General features: G+C 46.5%; 1 protein-coding gene across 1 annotated transcript in view; it reads left to right on the forward strand.

Annotated features, from left to right (window-relative positions):
- LOC102239827 (voltage-dependent calcium channel subunit alpha-2/delta-3) overlaps window positions 1-24,876 on the forward strand; it is a gene marked incomplete at its 5' end in the record, with an annotated part of 304,116 nt that overhangs the window by 224,554 nt on the left and 54,686 nt on the right. Inside the window, 3 exons of the mRNA XM_005868430.2 lie at window positions 9,986-10,061; window positions 13,221-13,273; window positions 14,830-14,885. Coding sequence (XP_005868492.1) covers window positions 9,986-10,061; window positions 13,221-13,273; window positions 14,830-14,885 — 185 coding nt within the window. The remainder of the gene's footprint in view (window positions 1-9,985; window positions 10,062-13,220; window positions 13,274-14,829; window positions 14,886-24,876) is intronic.

A 24,876-nucleotide genomic window follows, 5' to 3' on the forward strand; every position in this document is an offset into this window, starting at 1 on the left:
AAAAAAAAACTATGAACAAATTCTTATGCACACTGCACATATCTTATTTTGAAGTAAAAAAACAAAACGGGAACAAATACAATATTTGTATTTGCATGTGGCCCGTGGGCCGTAGTTTGAGTACCCCTGGTCTAGATGCTACCCACTTCAGAGCTGCTTGAATTTGGGCAACTTTAACTCACTACATTTGAGTGTTCTCTGTAGCAACATGGAACTGAAATGTAATAATGCATGCATTTAACAAACATTCTCGTGGTTTCTGCCAAGGGGTCTTCCCTTGTTCTTTGTGTATCTAATTAAGCTTGAGGAAGGAAAGGCCAGTTGGGCACACCTGGCCTTTGGCTTACGGAGAAACAAACTGTTTGCTTAATACTTTGTTTTTGCCTTGGGTTCCTATCTCTCTTGGCTGTGTCTTTTCTGTTTTGTTTTATTTTGTTTGTTTTATGTCCTTGGTGCAACATGCCTAGGCTTTCACCCTCATGAGACCATTCATACGTTTCCTGTGGGGCACGGGGGATGTCCTCCTCACCTTGTCCTCCTCACATTCATTAATGGAGTTGACGTGTATAGAATCCCCTGGGTGGCTCCTTCTGCTATTTCAGTTGCCTTTCAAGAAAGGTGACCCATCAAGTAGAATTCAAAGCTTGGACCATGTCTACCCTGTCTCTGTATGATGGAGCTGCCCCAGCTCAGCGACAGGCGGTGACTTGGGAGCTTTCCCTGTCCTTGGTAATTACATTGCAATTCAGCAAATGCCCTGGCCTTGGAGTCTAGAGAGTGCGAAAAGAGCAGTCTGTTATGTTTGGACGTCTGCTTTCCTTTAATGCCGACTGCCCTGCTGATGTCTGATACTCAACAACTCATGTAATGAATGTAATGGCTTCTTGGCTTCCTGTTGACCTGACTGTGGCCACAGAAGTATGCTTTGTCAAAGGTGGTGTCGAAGGGACAAGAAGACAGATTGGCTTGGACAACTGTGTTTCTGGGCCAAGCCTTCTGGAGTGCAGAGACTGAGATTTCCACGCACCGCTCTTTAACATCCTAACGCTGCTGCTTGAGGATGCCTGATTACAGTAAAACAATAGCTGCCCTCATCTTCCTCAGAATGACAGCATGTCTGATGCATTGAATACTATCTACAGCAGTGGTTCTCAACCTTGGCTGCACATTAGAATCACCTGGGAATCTTTTTAAAATCCTGATTTCTGGGCCCCATTTTCCAGAAATTCTGTTTCTTTGTTATGGGGTGGGGCCACAACATTAGTAACAAAGAAGCAGAATTTCCAGAGGATGAGGCCCAGAAATCAGGATTTTAAAAAGATTCCCAGGTGATTCTAATGTGCAGCCAAGGCTGAGAACCACTGATCTACAGGCAAGCCATTCTTCCAGCATTTCCAAGCATTGCCTCAATTAATCCCACAACAATTCCATGAAATAACTGCTACCATTATATACACCTGACAAAAGAGGAACTGGATGTAGAGGCTCCAAGCATTTTAGTAAGTTGTCCAAGTTCGTGCACAGCAGTGAGGGAGGGAGGTGGAGTTTGAACTCGTGTCTCTTGGATTCCAGATTCTAAACCAGCCGTGGGAAAACTACGGCCCGTGGGCCGGATCCGGCCCATTTGAAATGAATAAAACTAAAAAAAAAAAAAGACCGTACCCTTTTATGTAATGATGTTTACTTTGAATTTATATTAGTTCACACAAACACCCCATCCATGCTTTTGTTCCGGCCCTCCGGTCCAGTTTAAGAACCCATTGTGGCCCTCGAGTCAAAAAGTTTGCCCACCCCTGTTCTAAACCATAGTTGGTTCATCACTACTTATCCTTCCCATCGCTGGAGCAGACTAAGTATTTTCTGCAGTGATAGTTATTCACATTCAGGCTTGTTTGGCTTCAGGAGATAGTGAAAGAACGTTTCTCAACCAAACGTGGAGTCCAATGGATCAATTAGTAGCTGGTTCTACTAGAAATGATAGGAAATTACAAAATACCAAGGAGTTAAAGAACATAGGAGTCTTTTTCTCTTTTATGTGAAGATAGTCTGAAAATACTAGTTTGGGGGCTTCATGTAGTCATCATGGATGAATGAGTACATCTTTTCTTCTCTACTGTCCTCCAAGTTGGCTTTTAATTTCAAGATTACTTCATGGTCCAAGATAGCTGCTGAGATCCAGCCATCACATCTGTACTCTCAGTTGGCAGAAGGAGGATTTAGGGAGGTCCAAAAGGCCAAGTAAAAACCATTATTAAAATTTATTTTAATAAATATATTTTGTTTATTAATTAAAGTTGTATTTATTAAAATATTTACTCCCATACAATACATCTGCTTGATCTCATGACCTCACCTAGCTACACAGGAACCTGGAAAATGTGCATATTGAAAAGTCAGAGTTCAGCTTGACAGAGAAGTGAATGGATATTGGCAAACTATGTTCATCTCTGCCACAGCCAGCCTGCCCCAATTTGCTGCAGAACACACAAGTCCTTTAAAATATTGCATCCGGCCTCCTGTGATATCCACTCTGAAAATCTTCCAGAGTTGAGGCTGTGTTCACAACTTCTAGTTTCCCCCACACCCCACATGCCCAGCATAGTCCTGAACACAAATGGTCATAGCCACCATCTTAGCTCTTCTGTCCATGATGCTTGATCCCAGACAATGAAAGCAGAATCACTCAATAACACCTATTGGGTTTCATTCATGGTATTAACGGCAACACCAACACTCCTGGGTACTGATGTACTAAGCCTCAGGTATGAGCAACACACCGTGCTAAGTGCAGCGCAGGCATTACTGTGGTGTAGTTGCTGTGAAATGTAGACATGGCTTCATGAACTTGGCAGAGCCCAAGGAAGCTCCCCCAGCATCTAAGTTTATAGCCTCAAATGGGCTTTGCATTAACTCATTCCCCAAGCACAATTCAGCTGTTTCCTTCTATTTCTTACTCAAAGAAGCAAAAGAAATTTAGTCTTTTCTTTGTGGGATTAATCATGATTCCATTTTCCCCTTCTCTTTAACAAGCCAAGCTAATTTTCATGGAAGAGGCAGGTGAATGGGCAAATGAACTGCTGGCTGGGTGCACCTCCAGGGCCCCCAGGCATGTTATCCTTTGACCCAGAATTCTGGAGGCTTCGTGGGCTCTCTGGGGCCACGTTATTTCAGAGGACACTCTGGTCTTGTCTCTGGGGGACTCGCATTTGTTTATCAAGTCACTGCTGCCCTCAAGGGTGATTAGAGGTCCTCCCTTGAGGTCTGCTGGTGGCACCTATCTAGTTGGTGAGTGAAGCATGTACCTCTATTAGTCTGCTAGGGCTGCCATGACAAAATATTGGGTGGCCTATTTATTTTCTCACAGTTCCAGAGCCTGGAAGTCCAATATTAATGTGTCAACAGGTCTGGTTTCCCCTGAGGCCTCTGTCCTGGACAAGATGATCTTTATATCCAAATTTCCTCTTCTTAGAACAGTGTTTCTCAACCTTGGCTGCACATTAGAATCACCTGGGAATCTTTTTAAAATCCTGATTTCGGGGCCTCATCCTCCGGAAATTCTGTTTCTTTGTTACTAATGTTGTGGCCCCACCCCATAACAAAGAAACAGAATCTCCGGAGGATGAGGCCCAGAAATCAGGATTTTAAAAAGATTCCCAGGTGATTCTAATGTGCAGCCAAGGTTGAGAACCACTGTCTTAGAAGGACTCCAGTCAAATCAGAGTAGAATCTACCCCAAGGGCCTCCTTTTAATGTAATCACATCTCTTAAGACCTTGTCTCCAATGCAGCCTCATTCTCAGGTACTGGGGGTTAGAACTTCAACTTATACTTTCCGAGGGACACGGGTCACCTCATAACACACCCCTAACTATATCCAGACTGGTACCCGGCCATGGGAGGAGTTGCCGGCTTGTATGAGTTCCAGTTCCTGCCTGTAAGAGGAGGAAAAACAAACCCAGGAGAAATAACTAGCAAGTGGGTGCGTCCCATTCTAAAAGTTATAGCTGTCAACCCTGGCTGTATATGGGAACTCTTTGGGAAGTTTAAAAAACAAACAAACAAAAAATTCATACCAGGTCCCTAGCCCTGACCAATAAAATCTTGGGGGAAAGGGTGGTGCCTGGGCATCAGCATGTATATACTTCTTTTTTTTTTTTTTTTTTTTACCTTTTCCAGGTGATTGTAAAGGGCAAGGCAGGGCTGAGAGTTGCTATTGTAAACAAATGGCAACCAGCATGTTCACAAGTGGCCTTGGAAATTGGGAGTAAGTGGACATCCCATTTGCTAGACACTTCGGCTGAGACCTGTTCACATGAGACCCTTAGGTTATCCTGTGAGGATCCTTGCTTGAGAAGCAGTTTAAATGCTCAGCTTTAAAGAACAAGAGACCTACAGCGAAATCCCAGCCGCCCCACTTAGCAGTGCTGTAATAACCTTGGAGCGGTGACCTCACCTCCTGAGCCTCGCGTCCTCGCCTATGAAACATAACCATGCCCCTGACATCAGAGCGAATGCAGAAAGTAATTGCTCATATCTTCGTGTTGCTGCTTTTATTACCTGAGTGAGACGCTGACGTGATCAGTATCTGCAACTTTTTTTTTTAATATTATCAGCACCTGCCAATGAAAAACACGTGGTGCTGATAGACCCTCTGCTTAATCTGTAGAACGAGTGAGGCTTTTCTCAGGGCCCCCCTCTCAGGGTCCTGCACTGGACCCTGAGTGACGCCAGCTCCCTGAGCGTGGGCACCTGGCCATGCAGCCACGTGATGCTAATTCTCCGCTAATGACAGGTGCTCACACCAGATTTGTTTTAGTGATTTCCAGTCCCAGCGTTCACGGCAGCGGGCCGGCTGTGCACACTCAGCACCTCTGCTGTTGGCCGTGCTCTGCTGGTCCTCAAGGACAGGGCGCGCTCTGAGGACGTGGTGACCGCTGCCAGGAGGGGAGCAGGCAGAGCACCTGTTTGGCCCTCGAATCACAAGACTGGGCTTCCCACTCCCCTGGCTTTCAGAGAGGTCAAGAGCAAGAAGGCTTCCGTGGCCCAGCCCCTTTGTTAAGAACGCCCTCTGTTCCTGCTCCATGCCCACCACTGGTAAGTCGAAAGCAGCCCCAGAGAACATGTTTCACAGCTCGACAAAGAATACGTCGTTTCACACGCTACCCTAGTGAGTCACTTTGCTTCTCATAACTTTAGATTCCGAATGGCTTAAAGTCGCCCCACGGCGGGTCTCTGTGTCAAATGCCTCCCTGTCCTGCTTTTAGGGCTGTATTTGCAAACATTAAGCTAATTCCAGATTGGTGTTTAGGTAACCAGTTAGCCAAAGTGAGCTAACTCCCTGAGTCATTACAGGTAAAGTACCTGGCCTCCTGGGCACATAGTAGGTGTTTCATAAATGCCAGTTCCTCCAGTTGCTAACAAGCCTAAAGTAGCTGAGCATGAGCCTTTGGAACTCGACCGTCTAGTTCCTAGAAGAAATATTTTTCTTGGTCGTGGTGTTTGTCTAGTTGGAAAAGAGCAGAATCAGCAAAGGAGTTGAAAACAAGTCGTAAGGCCGTGGGCCGTTGTCTGAGGCTCACCTGGTGCCGGAGCACTGGGTGCCCAGGCTGTTTGCCTGGCTTTGAGTTTCTTCCTCACAGACCATATCTGCCTTCCGTCACAGTTTCAAAGCAACCCGGCTGGGAGCCCAGCGATGCTGGTGATAAGGTCTGGGGCTGCCGGCCGCGGTTGAAGGGGCTGCCGGTGAGGTCATGGGGATTCAGGCATGTTATCTGTCTGAGGATGAACTCCCCTGCTGAGGGCAGCAAAGCAGCACCACGCTTGGGCTGGGCCCAATGCTCCGGGCTTATTTTAGAGCCAAATGAAAGCAGGCAATTATCATGTTCTTTAACTATAATCAGCCGAACAGGATACAGGTAGCCACAAAATGGAGTCATTTAAAACAGTAACAGAATCACTTCAAAAAGGGTAATAATCTGGAAGTCTCTCTTTCTGTAACATCTAGTTAAAGCTGGCTAAGTGTGGAGAAGGCAGGGGAGGCTGGTTTTGTGACCTCCTTGATGGCCACGGGATCCAGGATCCAGAGAGCTGCCTGGAGAAATGAAAGGCGGGAACCCTGGCTGGGAGGCTGCCTCGGAGCAATTGCCTTTGGCCCTGACATGTAAACTACGGCCTTTGAAAGTGATCCCGGGAGAACCCTGAGCTTCCTGCCATCTGCCTGTCAGGGCGGTTGCCAGGGCAAGGGCTCTCCCCGGCAGGCCAGCTGGTCCGGCCTGGCCCAGTGACCCCACCACAGCCCCTCAGCTGGGGTTTGAAATTTGACTCTGGACATTGGTAAGGAGACCTTATCTTGGGCAGCACTTCCTGTGACATTCCAAAGAGACTCTGGGATGGGGCACAGGACTGAATTCCAAGCATTTCCTGGAACCTGTCGGAGCCTGCTGCTGAGCAGAGCGAGTTGGGTACAGCTGGGCCCCATCTAATTCTGGCCCTGCCACAGGTGAGGTAGGTGAACCCCAGCACGTGGCTAGGCTGGCTGAGGTTTGGCTTGCATCGCTGAGAAATGGGCTGGTTAGGAATCTATCTTGCAGGGTTTAGAAGAGTACCTCACTCACGGTGGCTCAAAAGATACTGGCTGTTGTTCTCCTAGCCCTCAGCTCAGAAGCCCAGGAGCAGAAGTTCCTGTGTCACCTCTTGATGACCCCACACAGCTTCTTGGGGTGCCTGGCACTGCAGTGACGTGTGAATTTTACACCCTGTCATGTGTGCCAAGGAACTAAGAAAATGAGGAGGCCTGTCCATCCTCCCACCAGCTGGAAAAAGCCTGAGTCAATTCCCATCGCTTTAAACACCAGCCCCAGTAATTAATAATGGCAGTGAACACCATGCAAGTACATCACAGCAGCCCTGCCCTCTCCCGGACGATTCCTCTGTATCGTGCACTGTGCTAATTGCAGCGCATGTAACCTCAGTGAATCACCACGACCACCGTGAAAGGCAGCCGTGATTCTCAGCCTTTACAGATGGGGAAACTGAGGCACCAGAAAGGTAAAAAAAGGTCACACACACACAAAACATTGTAATAAGTAGATAGTTAAGATTTGAGCTCTGGTGTCACTGACTTCAAAGCTGGCATTTTAACAATTAGGTCACACTGCTGTCACTTGGGACTTCGGGAACCAGAAGGTATTTACTCCATCTAAAGGAGTTTTAAGAGCCCAAATGCTAACAAAAAAAAAATAGGCTTTCTGTCATAAGGATCATAACAGGCTAGGTCACCACATTTCAGTATACTTCCTCGTGCCTGATCATTTAAATCCTGGAACAACTCCGTGAGTCATTTTATAAGAGAAAATGAAGCCCCAGAAGAGGGTAAGCAACCTGCTCAAGATCCCACTCCTGATAAATGGCAGAAGCAACCCCTGAAACCAAGGCCCAGGCCCTCACACGCTCCACTCAACCTCTGCTGCCTCTCACCCCAGCTCCGGCCCAAGTACAGACAGTTGGGCCGAGGAGAAGGATGAAGCCAACAGTAATTCTTGCGAAATCCTGTAGAAATCCCATGGGCGAGTTTGCCGACTGTGGCACGGTGGGCCAGGCAGGGACCCATTAGGGTTGTCCACTGTGGCCCACAGTCGATTCTGTGGCTGGTCACCCTCAGGGCGCTGGTGATGGCTGTGAGAAGTTTGGGGACTTCCCCAAGCCAGAGACGGGGCTGGTCGCTCACTGCCAGCCAGCACTGAGTATGCTCCTCGTAAAGCACTGCATTACTTTGGAAGGGGTTCCTGTGGGGCGAATTCCTTGCAGTTATGTAGACGTTCACGTAGCATCGCAGTGCTAACGTGTCTCAGGCAGCTGCTGTGTAACCCAGGCTGGACTTTAAGTGTCGCTCCTGAGGGGTGCCTGGCATGGGGGAGGGGGCCTGCGGGGAGGATGGGCTGCACGTCTCCTTGGGGAGAGGGTGTTTGCTCCATCTAATAGCAGTTAACTTGCTACGAGAAACCGTCATTATCCTGTACTTGGTAGAATTGTTGGGAAATTAAAACATCTGAAACAATTGTAAAGTAGAACTTCTGAGTATAGGTCATAATTGGGACAAAAGCTATGCTTTTATCATCAATGGAGAAAAAAAATGTCTACTTTCTTATGTCATAAACAGCACTGATTTCAAAAGTAAGAATATACTCACTGTTATGGAGGTGGTAGGGGGTGGGAATTACAATCAAGGGGCCAGATGGTTTCCAACACATTGTCAGAGTGCTGGGCTGGTGTTGGTCCAGGCATGTCCCCTAGTGATTGAGAGTGACAGAGGATCCCAATGTTCCTTAATCCAAGCTGGCCCTTCCCAGCTCCACTCCACCTTGGAGACATGGCCAAAGGGGATTCCATCCGGGGCTCAGAATGCAGTTCAGAGCATGGTGGTAGGGGGTGGGAATTACAACCAATGGGCCAGATGGTTTCCAACACATTGTCAAAGTGTTGGTCCAGGCATGTCCCCTAGTGATTGAGAGCTACAGAGGATCCCAATGTTCCTTAATCCAAGCTGGCCCCTCCCAGCTCCACTCCACCTTGGAGACATGGCCAAAGGGGATTCCATCCGGGGCTCAGAATGCAGTTCAGAGCAGCCTATTTCCTGGGGGGTATCCTGGTTTACACACAGCATCCTTGACAAACCAGAATGACTGTCCCATCAGTGTGGGGGGTTCTCCTATCCCCTCACCACCCCAATACCTTTATTCCCTGTGTTCTTCAATTTCCAAGTGTCACAGACCAAAATGAGTTTGTCCGCCCAGCACTAGGAGGGGCAAACACTAACCACTGAGAATTGCAGTGGAGAAAGATGGACGGTTTTATTATGAATGGTGCCACCCAGGAAAACAGAAGCATGAACTCCAGGGTTCCGAGTGGGTTTTTAAGGGTATGAGGGCAAGTTTTAATTGGTGGACCTTGGAGCTTGGCCACTTCTAGTGAGGGGCATCAGTAGGGGATGTTCCTAGACAACAGACCCTCTGCTTCTGAAGGAGTTCTGGTGTTCAAGTTGCGGTTACTAGTATGTCCTGGCCCTTTGGTTTCTTGGGAGATGGGGGCTGGGGGTCGTGGGGTGCAGCTGGAGGCCAAAGTTCTCTCCTCTATGCTTGCTTTCGGCTGCATGATGTGCCTTTTTGGTCTGTTGTCTCTGAAAAGCAACTCAACATCTCATTAAATATGAGAGGAGCATTTTGAGCTGGTTCTGTGGTTATGCAAGAGCAGCATGCCTGTGTCTCCAGTCCTGGAAGTTGCCATGTTTCTGGGGGGAGGGCTGAAAAAATATAACTTTCCTCCACCTGCTAAGTTCTTCTGGCTGGGCTAATGATTAAATGAACAGAAGCAGATTCACAGGAGAAACTGTCCAAAGTGTATTATGCGCATGTACATTCAGGGGTCTATAAGAATGTGACCCAAAGCTCATTGGACAGTTGAGGTTTATGTGCCATTCTCTACAGTGAAGAAGGGGGCAGGGGTCTGTGAATTCCCAGGGGAGGTGGGTAATTGACAGGAAGATGAGAGAGGACACAGGGCAAACGAATCCCTGCTAGGCAACCCAGAAACAAGGGGACAGAGGGTCTCCCCTGCAGAACGGCTGTTGCCCGGGTCCTTCCCGTCTGTTACTCAATGCACACAGGCTGAGGTGAGAATGCCGATGCCCTTCCTGAAGCCGGCCTTTCCATCTGAATTCCCCTGGGCAGGAAGAAGGCGGGTCAGAGGTTCTTTCTGAGTCTTTTGTTTCTTTAGAAACATCTTAAAATCAATATCCCCAAAGGCACATTGTGGGTGGCACAACCCAGGCCCCCTTCGCCGTCCTGTCGTCCTTGCTAGGCCTACACTGATTGGTGTTTGTCACTGCTACCCCGACGTAGTATGAGTGACAGTTCACCTTGCCGAGCACAGCATCACGTGGTTCCTGTGTTTGCCCACTTCCTAAAGCTCCTTTCCATTCTCTCCTGCAGAATCACCCTCTATGACTACCAGGCCATGTGCAGGGCCAACAAGGAGAGCAGCGACGCCGCCCGGGGCCTCCTGGATGTAAGTACAGCCAGTCACCCAGCAAGCAGCTGCACCGGCTGCCTCCCTCCCAGCAGACCTTTTCCGTTGGGGTAATCAAGCTATCTTTTCCAAACCAGCAATGTGTGAAAGTATTTGCTGGTTTTACTGGTTGAGCAAAGTCACTTATGTTTAAAGCCAAATTTAGTGATTATATGAATGACAAACACATCTAAAGTCTTCGATGTCTGCAGCAGCCCCCTTTTGATGGGTAGGAAAAGGGAAAAGTTTTGAGGATTTTCTTATGATATAAAAGAGAATTTAGTTTGGTTCAACAGAAATCTTCCTTTTGGTTTGTAACAGAGCTGTTAGCCTATGAACAGATTCACTTTTTTCCCCTTTTAATCCTCACCAGAGGACATTTTTTTTCCATTGATTTTTAGAGAGAGTAGAAGGGAGGGAGAGAGAGAGAGAAAAACATCGATGTGGGAGAGACACATGGATCAGTTGCCTCCCACAGGCACCCCAACTGTGGGGGGTGGGGGTGGGGATCAAACCCAGGTAAGTGCCCTTGACTGGTAATTGAACTGTAGACTGATACTCTGACCACTGAGCCACTATAGCCAGGGCCAAATTCACATTTTGATAATAGATCCTCACCCCTAATCATGCTGCCACTGACCTTCAACATCATTTCCCTGGCGCTGTTTCCATGGCTGATGTCACAGTTGAGGATCAATCAACATAGCTATTGTAGCATTAGAACATGGCTTTCTGACTGCCGGAAATTAACTGCTATAATTTACTCCCAGTTGTTGTTTTTTTTTATTGTTTTTTGTTTGTTTGTTTGTTTTTTTAACCCTCACCAGAGAATATGTTTTTATTGACTTTAGAGAAAGGGGGTGGGGCGGGGGAGAGAGAGAGAGAGAGAGAGGAACATCAATGTGAGGAATATCGATCAGTTGTTTCCCATACACACTCCCACCAGAGATCAAACTCTAAACCCCAGCATGTGTTCTGACCAGGAATTAAACCCATGACCTTTTGGTACACAGGATGATACTCTAACCAACTGAGCCACTCAGGCCAGGGCTACTCCCAGTTTTAAAATATAATTTATAATGTGCAAGCAATGTAAGGTTGGCCACCAATAAGTTGAAAACACACATACAAAAAAACCCCAACACCCAGATATAGATACTTCAATATAGTCTAGCATATGTATATAAACATAACCCTTGTATGTTATTATTTTGTAAATTCCAAAAATTAACCTAAAATTTGGTTTGAAGCACAAAATTTAAGAGTCATTTTGGTTTTAAAATATAAATACACACCTTCTCATTTGCAGATGTACAATCTTGCCCGGGGATTATTTAAAAACTAAATATTTAACATGGTTCTCATACACTGAGGGAGCAGGAAATGATTCGAAGCTAGAGAATTTTCGAGAGGCCACTAGGAACTAAAATTTGGACATTTTGAAAACACTGCTTTTCAGTGAGAATCAACCTTTCTTCCCAAACTCAACTTCCCTAACCTTAGCAAGACTATTTCCAGACTTAGAAAGTTCCCAAGATATGTTTTCATCATTAGGCTTAAAAGCTCAATGGCTTTGCCCTTCTGAATGATAATGTGTATTTAAATGTTTTAATCCCGTATTTACATAATCCATCCCTTTCCCCTTACATTGAGCCAGTGTCTGGTAGGAAATGCTCAAGTGTTCCTCCCCCTGGCCTCAGGGTGAGCTGCCCCTGCGCCTGCCCCTCCCCTCCTCCAAAGCCTCCTTAATCCTTTTCTTCCTTCTCTCCTCCTGGACCACACTACCAGGACCACTGAAAGGTCGCTATCCATCCCAGCAGGTACAAAGACAGAACTGTCTCATGGTCAGGTAACCTGGGTCTTTCGAAAGAAAGATGATTATTTTTTTGAGCCCGAAGAATTGTAATGGCAAATCCCCAGGACTACAGGGTTGCATTTGGTTTTAGGAAATAGTTAATAGTTCTTATCCTTATCTGACCCTTATCCTGAGGGCCCTGCGATTCAGGAAATGACAGTGAGACACTCAAATCAGAGCAAGAGATGCTGTCTGAAATCGGAGTGGGCTGGGAGCAACCCCAGTAGGTGGTTGTTGTTCTGTTTATTTCCTGGTTGGTTTGAAATAGGGAAGTTTCAAGAATGGTTTGGGGTATATAAATTGGTTCTTGTTTTATGTAAAACCAGATAATCCCCCCATTCCTAGTTCTAGTCTTTATCATCAAAATGCTCAGAAGGGAGGATTAAGCAGACCTCACTTAGGAAAGTGGGATTTGGAATTTCAATTCGCTGATATCTAAATGCAACCACAAAGGATTCTGAGATTTTTCCGGACCTGCCATCTGGAGCCCAGGCTTTGCCAGTGTCTTTGCCTGTCTTTCAAATCTGCCCACCACTCACATATCTGACATACCTGGGTACAAAGAACTGACTGACGGGGAGACGTGGTACTTTCCAGAATCCAGGAAATTGAATTATCCACATAGGAAATTTCACAGAGTAAACAACCCAACTGCTTTTTTTAATTAAAATATTCTGAAATAAAGATTAGGCTGTCAATGCCTTCTTTTATAGAGGGAAGGGGATTTTCTGCAAGGATAAAATCACATGTTTATATGGTTATCTTTTTTTTTTCAAGTCCAAATATGTAAGTGTGAGAAAAGGCAGCTTAAATCCTACATAAATCATGGGCAGCATTAAAGTCAACTATATGCAATTTTTCCTTGTTTCCACGAATGACACACAGTGGTGGCGAGTGGGGAATCATTTTTCTGAGAAGCAGCCGCGTACATTTGAAATTAGTTCTGTGATCCCAGCACCTCAGCATTAGGCTGTGCAATATTAGTCCCTAGAGGGTAAAGGTCTAAGCATCCTTTGCTGAACTTCCTTCTTTCTCCCAGAGATAACCCCTGTATTAGATCACGTTTATTTTACTCGTAAATCACCTCTCACTACAGGAGAGTTCAAAGTTTTAAAATGTTAGTTTTGGGATACTATTTTCTTTTCTTTTTTTTTTTTTTAGCTAGAGCACCACTGGTTCTTAACCTGATATAATATCAATCTCTCTCAAAGAATAACATTGTCTTGATGTAAAGCCTTAGGTTAAACTACAAATTTTGTGTGTGATACACTTTTTTTTTGAATGACCTGAATTCTTCTCTTTAGCCTTATAATGCTTTCCTTGCTGCAGTAAAATGGATAATGACAGAACTTGTCTTGTAAGTACAATTGCTACATTTAAAAGAATATGACTGCTTTTCTTGTGTATTATTAAGTGAATTGGGAGACTCTACTTCATGCTTTCAATAACCGTTAGATCCATAATACTTTGAGATAATCGCATTGAAAACCTCGAAGTACCGAAAGCTGAGACCAAAAATTATCTTGTATTAAGTTATTCACGGTCACTGCTTATGCCCTTATATCATTGTTTAGCAGACTAACAGCTTGCAATACACAAACCAAATTTATTTATTGTGGTCACTGTTAAATTTAACATAGATGTCTGACTGCCGTTAACGCAGCCTGGGTGGGCTGTGGTCTGAAGAACAAATTGCCAGGGCTGTCCACTGTGCTACTCGGATGTCTTGCCACATACAAGGGTGGGGCCGGTGCAGTCAGGGGCCACGGCTGGAGGCTTTTCTCAGGTGTGATTTCATTGTTGACCCTGTCAAATTGCCGTCCTGTTTGGAGGGTGCCGGATGCATCGGTGACCCAGGTCAGACTGAAATGGCACAGAGGTGAAAGGCTTGACTTCCAGATGAGATGATGGACACGTTACAGAAACACTGCATCTCACAGGAGGAGGGGTTCCATGGATGGCATGGAGGCCAGATCCTCAAACTGCACCAAACTCTCCCATTCTCATTTTCCTCATTAGGGTTCCAGCTCTGTGGGCTTAGGCAGACTTCTTGCCATTTGGTGAACAGACATTATCTTCTCTCTTGCTTTCATGTAACCTACATTCATTTAATAATTTATAATTTAAGTAGGGAGTAAGCTCTGCATGTACATAGGAGACAGAAAATGCCATAACAGATACCAGTGGGACTTTTATTGAGAGTAAGTTGCTGGAGATACTAGCCATGTGCCTGAAAAAGAAATGGTCTGTGTCCATTCATTTCGGAGGAGGATTTATATTACTTTCGCATTCTTTATGAGCATTTGAGAAATTTCAATTTTTTAAAATGTGCATTGTGGTCTAATTTCATAAAGAGAAATTTGTCCCATCTGTCCCTACACACACACACACACACACACACACACACACGTCTCACACACACATGTCTCACACACACGTCTCACACACACGTCTCACATACACACACACACATCACACACGTGGCTGAACAAGCTTGCATTGAAGTATAAATTTTGAAAGCTTCCTTTATTGCTGCAGGTCATAGTCTGTTATGGAATATTTTATTTGTATTTCTGAACCCGGGCAGGGGGAGCCCTTTAGAAGTTGACTTTTTATATGGACTCAGACTACAGCTAGAAACCCTTTCGCCGAGGAAGCAGAATATTTCTCAGCAGAGTCCTCGAGTCTAGGAAAACCTGACTCCAGGGTTCGGTTGGCTTTGGTGATAAAATAGCCTTTCACATACGAGGTAAAGCCAGTGGAAGGGGGGCGGTCACTGAACCAGCCATGTCGCTATCTCCAGATTGCGATGCCCTTCTTTCCAAGCAGGTGAGCAGTGCTGGGAAACGCACGTCGCTCTTCCATTCAGGGTGTGGATGGCCAAGTAACATTGGGCTTCTCTGTCACTTCTAGGTTCCTGGTGGAATTTAACCTCTGCAGTTGGTGGCACTCAGATCTGACAGCTAAAGGTAAGCAGCCACTGGCGTCGGCTTCCCAGCTCAGAGTGATGAACCCTGGGTTCACTGGCTGCTTTTCATCAGGGATGTGCTCCCATGAAACTACTCAGGACAAACTGATGAGTTTGGAGCTCTGTCAGCAAAGGCACCCTTTGTGCTAAGTGCAGTGCCATCCAATCTGACAAAAATTCCACAACCCTCATTCAGCCCATGTTGAATAATCACTTTGACCTGTGTCCTTTACTAAGGCTTAGAGGTCATACATTGCACAGGTGACGTTATCAGGAAGCTGCTGGGCAGTGCTAAAATCTGAGGGAGACAGACAGAGGTCATACATTACAAGGTGACGTCATCAGGAAGCTGCTGGGCAGTGCTGAAATCTGAGGGAGACAGACACAGTGCCTTCTCAGGCTGAATGGAGAGATAACTGCTCTGTTTTGTTTCAATTACCTTCATAAAATAGAAATCTAATCATAAAACTTTTCCTGCCCCCAAACCTTCAGTGATTTGAGTGGTAATTAGTAGAAGCTCTCATAGTCATGAGTTGTGGAGTTAGGTCAGTATGCATTGAGTCCTGGCTCCAAGACTGACATTTGACAAGCTAGCTGATCTGGGCAAGGCTCAGTTTTCTCACAGTAAGAAAAATACGTAGTTGGTGCTCAATCTTTGCTTACTACATACCCCCCCTTTTTTTATTTTTGGCCAGGTATGACCATTATAGTCACTGTCATCATAGCTTTGTAAATTACACTTAGGCCCATTTTTCCTAAATTCAGAAACTCACTAAGTTCTTGTTAGAGTATGAGATGCAGCAACACATGCAGAGTTCGATGCATGGATACACGAGCATGGATAACAGTGAACGTGACCCAAATGTGTTCAGGTCGGCTCTGTCCTGGGAAGCTGACAGCCCCGTGGACCAGGCCCAGATGCTCTGCCTTCATCCACACACACTGTCTGATGACACTTTGGGCATGGGCTTGGTCCTTGCCCCTTCCTGCCGGGTTGGTACCATCTTCGAATGACAGCGAGTGCCCATAGTCCCACTTCTACAGACCTAGCCTTCAGGAAATAAACTGAGATGGGAACCAAGGATTCTATGTAGGATGATCATCAGCAGGGAATTTGGACTGCAAATACCAGCAACTCTTTACATGATGAACAATAGGGACCTTTTTTTGTTGTTGTTAATCCTCATTGGAGGCTATTTTTCCATTGATTTTTAGAGGGAATGAAAGGGACGGGAGAGACATATCAATTGGTTGCCTCCCGCACAGGCCCTGACCAAGGCCACGGATCGAGCCTGCAACCAAGGCATGTGCCTTTGACTGGAATTGTACCCGGGACTCTTCAATCTGAGGGTGGACACTCTACCCACTGAGCCAAACCAGCTAGGGCTATGGGACATTTTAAGCTAAATTACAACTCATTCACAGGAAGGCATAAAAACCTTTTTAAAAGATCCTGCTCCTGAAAATTTTTACCAGGTTTGAAAATGCTCATGAAATTAATTAATATAACAAGAAAAAAATAATATAGAAAAACTGTATATACCCCCCCTCCAAAGCATTCAGTGGTGGGAGAGGAGAGTGTAGCGTTAAATAGGACCAACAATCAGGATGCCAATGGCGAGCCAATGAGCAGAGACCAAGATATGAATTAAAAGGAGGAGACTCATGCACCCCCAAAGAAAAATGTACCTACATTTTTTCCATTTAAAGAATATGGTATATGATTTGGGAAAGAGAGATGAGAAGAAACCTACTAAATGGGTGCTTGTTATCTTTTTTAAAATTTTATTTTCGCATTTGACTAGCTTTTCCACAATTTTACTACTTGTGGTAAAAATAAAGATAAATGAGATTAAGAGAGAGAAAAGGCAGATCAATGGAGGCTAAGAGAACGGGTGCAAGTTAGTTAAAGGGCTGCAATCTCTGGTGCACCGGAGCCTAGAGACAGACCACCAGCTCCCCACCAGCCCGCCCCACCAGCCCGCCCCACCAGCCCTGGCTCTGGAGGCGGCTTCACCCGAGTGCAGGGACTGTGGTTTCCGAGTCAGGAACCTTCCTGTTCCACTCGCTGGCTGCGAGGTTCTGGGTGAGTCACGTGGTCTCTTTAGGCTTTGATTTCCCCGTTGGCCAACAGACAACAGGAGACATGATGTGGTTGTGGGAGATGAATGAAAGGGTGGTGTCTGCAAGAATGGCAGGTGGGCATGGGCGACGGGTGGTCCTCATGTTCTGGGGGGTGGTGAGCGTTTTGGCCAAGGGGCCTGGCTAGGGAGTGTGCTCAGTGCTGAGGGCAACGGGCTGTTGTCTTCTGTGGTTTATGTTTGGCGCGCCTCCTCACACCGTGTGCCTGCCTGCTGTGGGGCTTCAAGGTGAGGAGGAGGATGTGTTCCTTCCTCGTGCCAGCCTCCATTCCCACTTCCCCATCCTCCCCTGGCGCGATTTCCTGCCCCACGCCTGCCACCACAGGCATCAGCCCAGGCTCTGGTCTGGTCCTTCAAATCTGACGATTAGTTTTTGAGTCTCTGCTGAGTACCAGTCATTTGGGAGGGATTTCGCCTCCCACGGGTCATTGCAACATCTGGAGACATTTTTGGTTGTGGCAACGGGATGGGGGTGCTACTGACATCTAGTGGGTAGAGGTCAGGGATGCCGCTAAGCGTTCTCCTACAGCACACAACTGCTGACAACAAAGAATTATTGAAAATGTCAATAGAGCAGTCCCCCCTTATCTGTAAGGGATATATTCTGAAACCCCCAATGGATGCCTGAAAGCATGGATAGTTCCAAACCCTATATATCCTATGTTTTTCCTATACATACATAACTATGATAAAGTTTAATTCATAAATTAGGCACGTTAAGAGATTAATAACAATAGCTAACAATAAGAGAGAATAATTATAACAATATACTATAATAAAAGTTATGTGAATGTGGTCTCTCTCCCTGATACCAAGATGGCTACTAATGGCTGATGGGCTGTAGCATATACAGCATGGACACACCTGACAAAGGGGTGATTCGTGTCTCAGGTGAGATGAAATGGAGCTGTGTGAGATTTTATCACACTGCTCAGAATGCTGAGCAAGTTAAAACTCACAAATTGTTTATTTCTGGAATTTTTCATTTAATATCTTTGGACTGTGGTTGACCGTGGGTAACTGAAATCACAGATAAGGGGGGACTGCTGTGCTGCCACTGTTGAGAAACCCTAGCGTAGACCAAGGGGTGGGGTGTAGGGTAGGGGGCGGCGGGCTTTGAACTCATGATGCTTACAGAAACGTGTGCAGGTTCCCTGTCTGAAATCTCACCTCCCCTCTCCCCTGCTTCTCTGTGCACCAGTATCAACAGTGGGCAGCATTTCAGCTCAGAGGAATATAGCAATGCTTCAGCTCTCTGCATCTGTTTCAGGAAGCTTTATAAAAAGGTCCTTAATAAATAATTCCAAGTTACCTCACTCCATTGCCACACCATGAGACCTTTCCCCACAAACTCTAGATAAAGTCCTTGTCCAGTAATCACACTGTGGATGCATGTTGTGCTCATGTGTAGTGCTGTTCCGTTTGCAGAATGCTGGCACCAGGTTACCTTCAGACCCTTCAGCTTACCTGAGAGGTGGGGGCTGCTAGATCTGTCCCTGAGCCTTTCTGAGACACCCAAGTCAGACAGCTAAGAGAGAATGGGCTCAGACCTCACCCAAGACCTGCCACCTCTGCCAGACAGTGGAGCGAGCCCCCTGGCCACCTTGGCTGCTGCTCATGAACTGTCGCATTCAGGCCTAAAGCCCTCTGCTGGGCATGGCTGTGACTTCCATTTTAGAGCTGAAGAAACCGAATCAAATGAGGGTGAATAAACTCCACTGTGGAGCTGCTATCGTATGGATATCTTTGTTAAATGTAATTCTTAGACTCAGTGTAAGGAGAGGAGGGTTCTGAGCACATAACTACATTGACTGACAAGGTCTCTTCATTTTGAACGTACTATTCCCTCCCTAGCTAAAGACCCTGAGCTGAGAGACGTACATCTTTGTTCCGCTAAAAATGGAATCCATAATTACACTGTTCATCTGCTTCGTTTCCTTAATGAGGGGACTGTGGAAGCGATTTCTGCTGAGTATCACAAAGGTATCATTTGGGCGAAGTTGCACAAAGAGAAGGGGCTTGCCGGCACCCGGTTATGAATGGGGGTGCACCCGCAGAGACAAAGGGAGAGGAAAGCTTTTCAAATGGCAACTCTATTCATTCCCGATTGTCTGCACGTAATTACTGTGAACTCGAGTCGGTTATTCTCATCAGGGACATTTGTTGCTAAGGGGAAATTAAAGATATTCAATTGTGTGGGGGCTTCATTGTGCGCGAGTGATGGGTCATGGTGGCTTCGGCTATAGACGTCCAGTGTAAGTGAGGTGGGAGGGAGAGTGGTGTGATGGCAAAGAGTGTAGCAGGCTCCGGGATGTGGCAGAGTGGGTATCTGGGCACCACCGCTCCCAGCAGTGTGACTGGGGCAAGCGCCCGCATTTCTCTGAGCTCCAGGTTCTTGGTCTGTAAACAGGAGAGCAGCAGTCCTTGCTCACTGCATGATGGTGAGGGTCCCGTCCATGCAGCGGGCCCAGCATGGTGTTCGGCATGTAGTGAGCACCTAATGAGTGCTGGCTGTGAAGGTGGCAGTGATTTGGCTGTTTAAGTAAATAATGATCAAGGTGAGCAGTCACTCTCTGTGGGATCAAGGCAGGCTGTGTTTGCTGTCTGAACCCCAGTTTTCCCTGCTGGAAAAAGAATCAGCCTGGCTTAGCGCCACGGTCCTTGTGTGCCTCCACCTGTGTAAGATAAGGAGCTTAAATGCCTGAGAGTTAAAATAGTACTCACTAGGTTGCTGGAGGCCCGAGTTGTTGGTTTGCAATTTCATAGATAAATAGTAAAGATTGGCAAATATGTGTGGTGTTTTCCAAAATATTCCAGACAAAGGCCTTCATAACAAACCACGTTAGATTAAATGTGTCTGTGGTTTTATATGATAACGAGAGGCCCCATGCACAAAACCATGCATTCGGGGTTGTCCCTCAGCCCGGCCTGCACCCTCTCGCAATCCGGAAGCCCTCGTGGGATGTCGGACTGATGGCTTAGGACCGCTCCTGCATTAAGCGTCTGCCCCCTGGTGGTCAGTGTATTCCAGACAAAGGTCTTCATAACAAACTACGTTAGATTAAATGTGGCTGTGGTTTTATATGATAACTAGAGGCCCCATGCACAAAACCCGTGCACTCGGGGTTGTCCCTCAGCCCAGCCTGCACCCTCTCGCAATCCGGAAGCCCTCATGGGATGTCGGACTGATGGCTTAGGCCCGCTCTTGCGTTAAGCGTCTGCCCCCTGGTGGTCAGTGTGCGTCATAGCGACCAGTCATTCTGCCATTCGGTTGATTTGCATATTAGCCTTTTATTATATAGGATTACTATATAGGACTAGAGGCCTGGTGCACGGATTCATGCACCAGTGGGCTCCCTCGGCCTGGCCTGCACCCTCTTGCAATCCAGGACCCCTTGGGGGGTGTCGGAGAGCCGGTTTTTAGCCTGATCCCTGAAAGCTAGGCCGAGGGACCCCACCAGTGCACACATCCATGCACCGGGCCTCTAGTATGCATATAAGATCTTTGGTTAATCTCTTCCTGCCCTCCCTCCCCCCTTCCCTCTGAGATTCAGCAGTCTGTTCCATGTTTCCATGCTTGTGGTTTCTGCTCCTGCGTTGAGCGTCTGCCCCCTGGTGGTCAGTGCGCATCATAGCTACTGGCCAGTCGGCTTGTTGCTTAGGCTTTTATATATAGAGATTCGTGTGTTTCCCAAAAGCACATCAAGTAGCCTCTGCCAATCCATAGCCATGTTGCAAATAGACTCAACGGTTTATCCCCACATCAGTTTGGGTGCCCTACAGTTGTCAAAGGAACAAACATTTCATCCCCAGAAAGGACCAGAGCCAAATGAGTCTCGCCATTGAACTTGCTGGACTCACTCCATTGTAACTGGGCCCTGACAATTAGAATTAGAGATGGTGCAGTTTTGGGGCATATTTAAATCACATGTGCTGCCTATCTCAGCCTGCCCCAAAGACCTTTCTCCCTTTTGTTCATTGGCCAAACTTCACAGAGCAGTTAAAAATATATATGTGCTGGAGCCAGATTGCCAAGTTCAAAGTTTGGCTCTGCTACCTTCTGCCCTGGATCACTCCCTTTCGTTCATTGGCCAAACTTCTCAGAGCAGTTAAATATATACGTGCTGGAGCCAGACTGCCAAATTCAAAGTTTGGCTCTGCTACCTTCTGCCCTGGATCAATCTGGGCAGTTTTCTCAGTCCTCTCCTCTATTCACTAATCTGCAAAACAGAGATAACGATTGCTTCTACCTCATAGTTGTTGTGTTGTTGTTTTTTGTCTTGTCTTACTGTTAAATAAATTAATCCATGTAAAGCAGAACATCACCTGGCACATAGTAATTTCTCAATAAACTTAGCCATTACCATCAATAGGTCATTAGATGCCAACTGCATGCTTGTACCAACTCCACTTATCATCTGTGCTATTGTTCACTTAATCTTATTTCATTTTATCGGACTCATTTTTTTTTTTTACATTTAGATAATGTGATTATTAAAATAGAAAGTCAGTATCACTTGCCATACAGAGAACATAAGTGTGAAAATGAGAACCATGGAAATAAAAGAGGTGTCACCAAATTGTAGCCAGATACTCTGAGCTTTATGTTTGACCTCCCAGGTCAAACAAAAGAGAGAAGAGCAAATGAGAAAAAGATGATAAAAGCCCTTGAGCATCAAACAAAGAGGCCCTCCTGACCAGACCAGAGGCATGGAAACAGAACGGGGAGGGAACGACCTCCCCACGGAGGGCCCCTCTGTGTGTGACTGTGGGGCGTGGGCCACCTAAACTCACCAGGCCTTCTACCTGGAGGCAGGCAATTTGCCACCGGGATTGAGATTCTCACATTTCTTTTGTCAATTTTGCTCAGGAGAAGTATTCACTATTGAGGAAGCATGCCATGACAGTCTCTGTGAGCTGGCTCTGAGGGCACAGGGGGACAGCGTCGGGGTCCTGGCCCCTGGGGACCATGACAGCTACCAGTGCTGTACCTTCAGTGGAGTCAGGACTCAGGGAGGCAGCCGCTGCTTGCCTTTTCTCACTGAAGGAGTCAACAAAACAACAGGCGCAGAAGTCACGTTGGCAGTAAGCATGGGCACTTAAATAGCATTCCCAGTGTGCCAGCCACTTTCCATTATTAATTCGTTTGATCCTCAAACAACCATGTGAGGTTGATACTGTTATACCCATGTTTCAGATGAGGACATGAAGGTGTAGAGAGTTTAAAAACTCATCTGAGATCATGAGCAGTGGCAGAATACACAAGCCCGGAATTTGTGTTCTTAGCTACTACGCAGTTAGCCCCAGGCCTGGCACGTGGATGTAAGACTCTGTACGGGCTAGCATTTCATAACGGTTGTGTGTGTGCCCACGCATGTATGTGAAGTGTGCATGTATGTCTCCCTGCTGAGAACTATAGTTCATGTATTCTTCAGAACGACCCTGCGAGTTAGCCTGGGCGTCTCCATATGTCAGTGACCAGTTCCTGCAAATCACATGCTCTGCATTTTAAAATGCTGCTTATGGCTCTGGCCAGTATTGCTCAGTGGTTATAGTGTAGGCCCACGCACCAAAGGGGCATGGGTTTGATTCCCAGTGAAGGGCATGTACATGGGTTGTAGGTTTGATCCCCGGCCAGGTTGGACACGTGTGGAAGGCAGTCAATATATATCTCTCTCCCACCCTCCCTTCCATTCTCTCTAAAAATCAATGGAAAAAAATATCCTCAGATGAGGATTAACAACCACAAAAAAGGCTGATTAGGAGTCTACTTCCTTTTGTTTCCAATAGGAAACAATTACAGTGCACAGCACTTCAGTCACAAACACCGAATTAATTTCCTCAGAATAATTAAAGCTCAGTGAAAAGCCTATGTTATAAAACACAATCACATCAGGATATAAATCCTTAGAGCATGGCTTCCTGATCACCCAACAGTTATCTTATTGCTACCAAGCAGTTGTTCTGCATTCAGTAACCCTGTGATGGCTCACTTGTGGCAGAGCCTCCCAGATGACATTCCACAGAACATCTCCCCATGGCTCTGACAGCCAACCAATTTGTTGTGTTTCGAATATAACATGAGACTTTGTTCACACTTCATTTTCTTAAAATCCCACTGAGTTTTGCAATTGTAAATATAAATGATATATGAATATAGCATTTATTATAGATAATATATATTTAGAAATATATGTTTATAATTTATATAAATATCAGCCAAAAACATTATACAGAGTTTGGGTGCTGAAAACCTGTAGGCATTCTACTGGGAAAATGTTAAGGAGAAGACTTACAGTGAAGATGCATGTACTACTGGCATCTCCATTTTACAGGTGAGAATACTGAGGATTAGCTAGAAGCGATGGAGTGGGATTTGTACTTCAAACTTCTCTGACTTCAGAGCCTTCAATTTTAACCACTATGCTATAGTATCTGTCATCCTCATATATAATTTAACTTTTCAATTACAGTTGACATACAATATTATATTAACTTCAGGTGTACAACCCATGATTAGACATTTATATAATTTACTAGTGGCCCAGTGCATGAATTCATGCACCGTGAAAGGAATTGTGCGTCGCCAGCCTGTGGTTGGCACGGATGGGTCTCGGCCCATCCTCTGTGCCCCCGCCCGGCCGCTCTCGCTGCGGCCTCTGGTTTCCTCTCTGCCAGCAGCCCTGCTCCTGCTGCATCTGCTCCCACATGCTGATGGCACCAGCCCTGCTCGCACCTGCTGATGGCACGGAGTGATTGGGGCTGGCGCCAGCAGTGGGTGAGAGCGGGGCCAGCGTCAGCAGTCGGTGAGAGCGGGGCCAGTGCCGTCAACAGGTGTGAGCGGCGGCTGCTGCCCCGATCACCCCTCAGGAGCAGGGGGAAGTGGAGAAGCCCTCAGGGGTGATCGGGGCCATCAGCTGCCACTCACACCTGCTGACGGCGCCGAGTGATTGGGACCAGCACCAGGTGCCGGCTGCGGGTGAAAGCGGGGCTGGCGCTGGCAGTGGATGCGAACAGGGCCATCACCGGCAGCAGGTGCAAGAGGCAGCTGTTGGCCCCAATCACCTCTCAGGACCAGGGGGAGATGGAGAAGCCCTGAGGGGCGATCGGGGCTGGCAGCCGCCAGCTTGTACCTGCTGAAGACGCTGGGTGATTGGGGCTGGCACCAGGTGCCGGCAGCGGGTGCAAGTGGTGACTCTGGAACCCCACCTTGGTCTGGTGCCCCCTCTCACCTGCTCCACCATTCCGCCGTGGCCGATGCCCGCCATGTTCCGTGCTCTGCCACCTGCTGCCAACACCCACCATGTTCTGCGCGCACCCCCTGGTGGTCAGCACACATCATAGTGACCGGCTGTTCACTTGTTCAGTTGTTCTGCCATTCGGTCTATTTGCATATTAGGGTTTTATATATATAGGTGAAGTCATCACCCCGATAAACCTAGTACCCATTTGACACCATACATAGTTATTACAATATTATTGACTATATTCCCTATGCCATATTCTACATCTCCTGATTATTCTGTAGCTATCAATTTGTACTTCCAAATTCCTTCACCATTTTTGCCACCCTCCCAAATCTCTTCCCCTCTCTGGCAAGTGTCAAAATGTTCTCTGTACCTAGGAGTCTGTTTCTGTTCTGCTTATTTGTTTATTTTGTTTTGTGGATTCCACCAAAGTGAAGTCATGTGGAATTTGTCTGACTTATTTCACTCAGCATGATACCCTCCAGGTCTATCCCTGTTGTTGCAGATGGCAGGATTTTATTCTTTTTTTTTAAAAAAATATTTTATTGATTTTTTACAGAGAGGAAGGGAGAGGGATAGAGAGTTAGAAACATCGATGAGAGAG

Source organism: Myotis brandtii, unplaced genomic scaffold (genome assembly GCF_000412655.1).
Source record: "Myotis brandtii unplaced genomic scaffold, ASM41265v1 scaffold268, whole genome shotgun sequence".
NCBI classification, from domain to species: domain Eukaryota; kingdom Metazoa; phylum Chordata; class Mammalia; order Chiroptera; family Vespertilionidae; genus Myotis; species Myotis brandtii.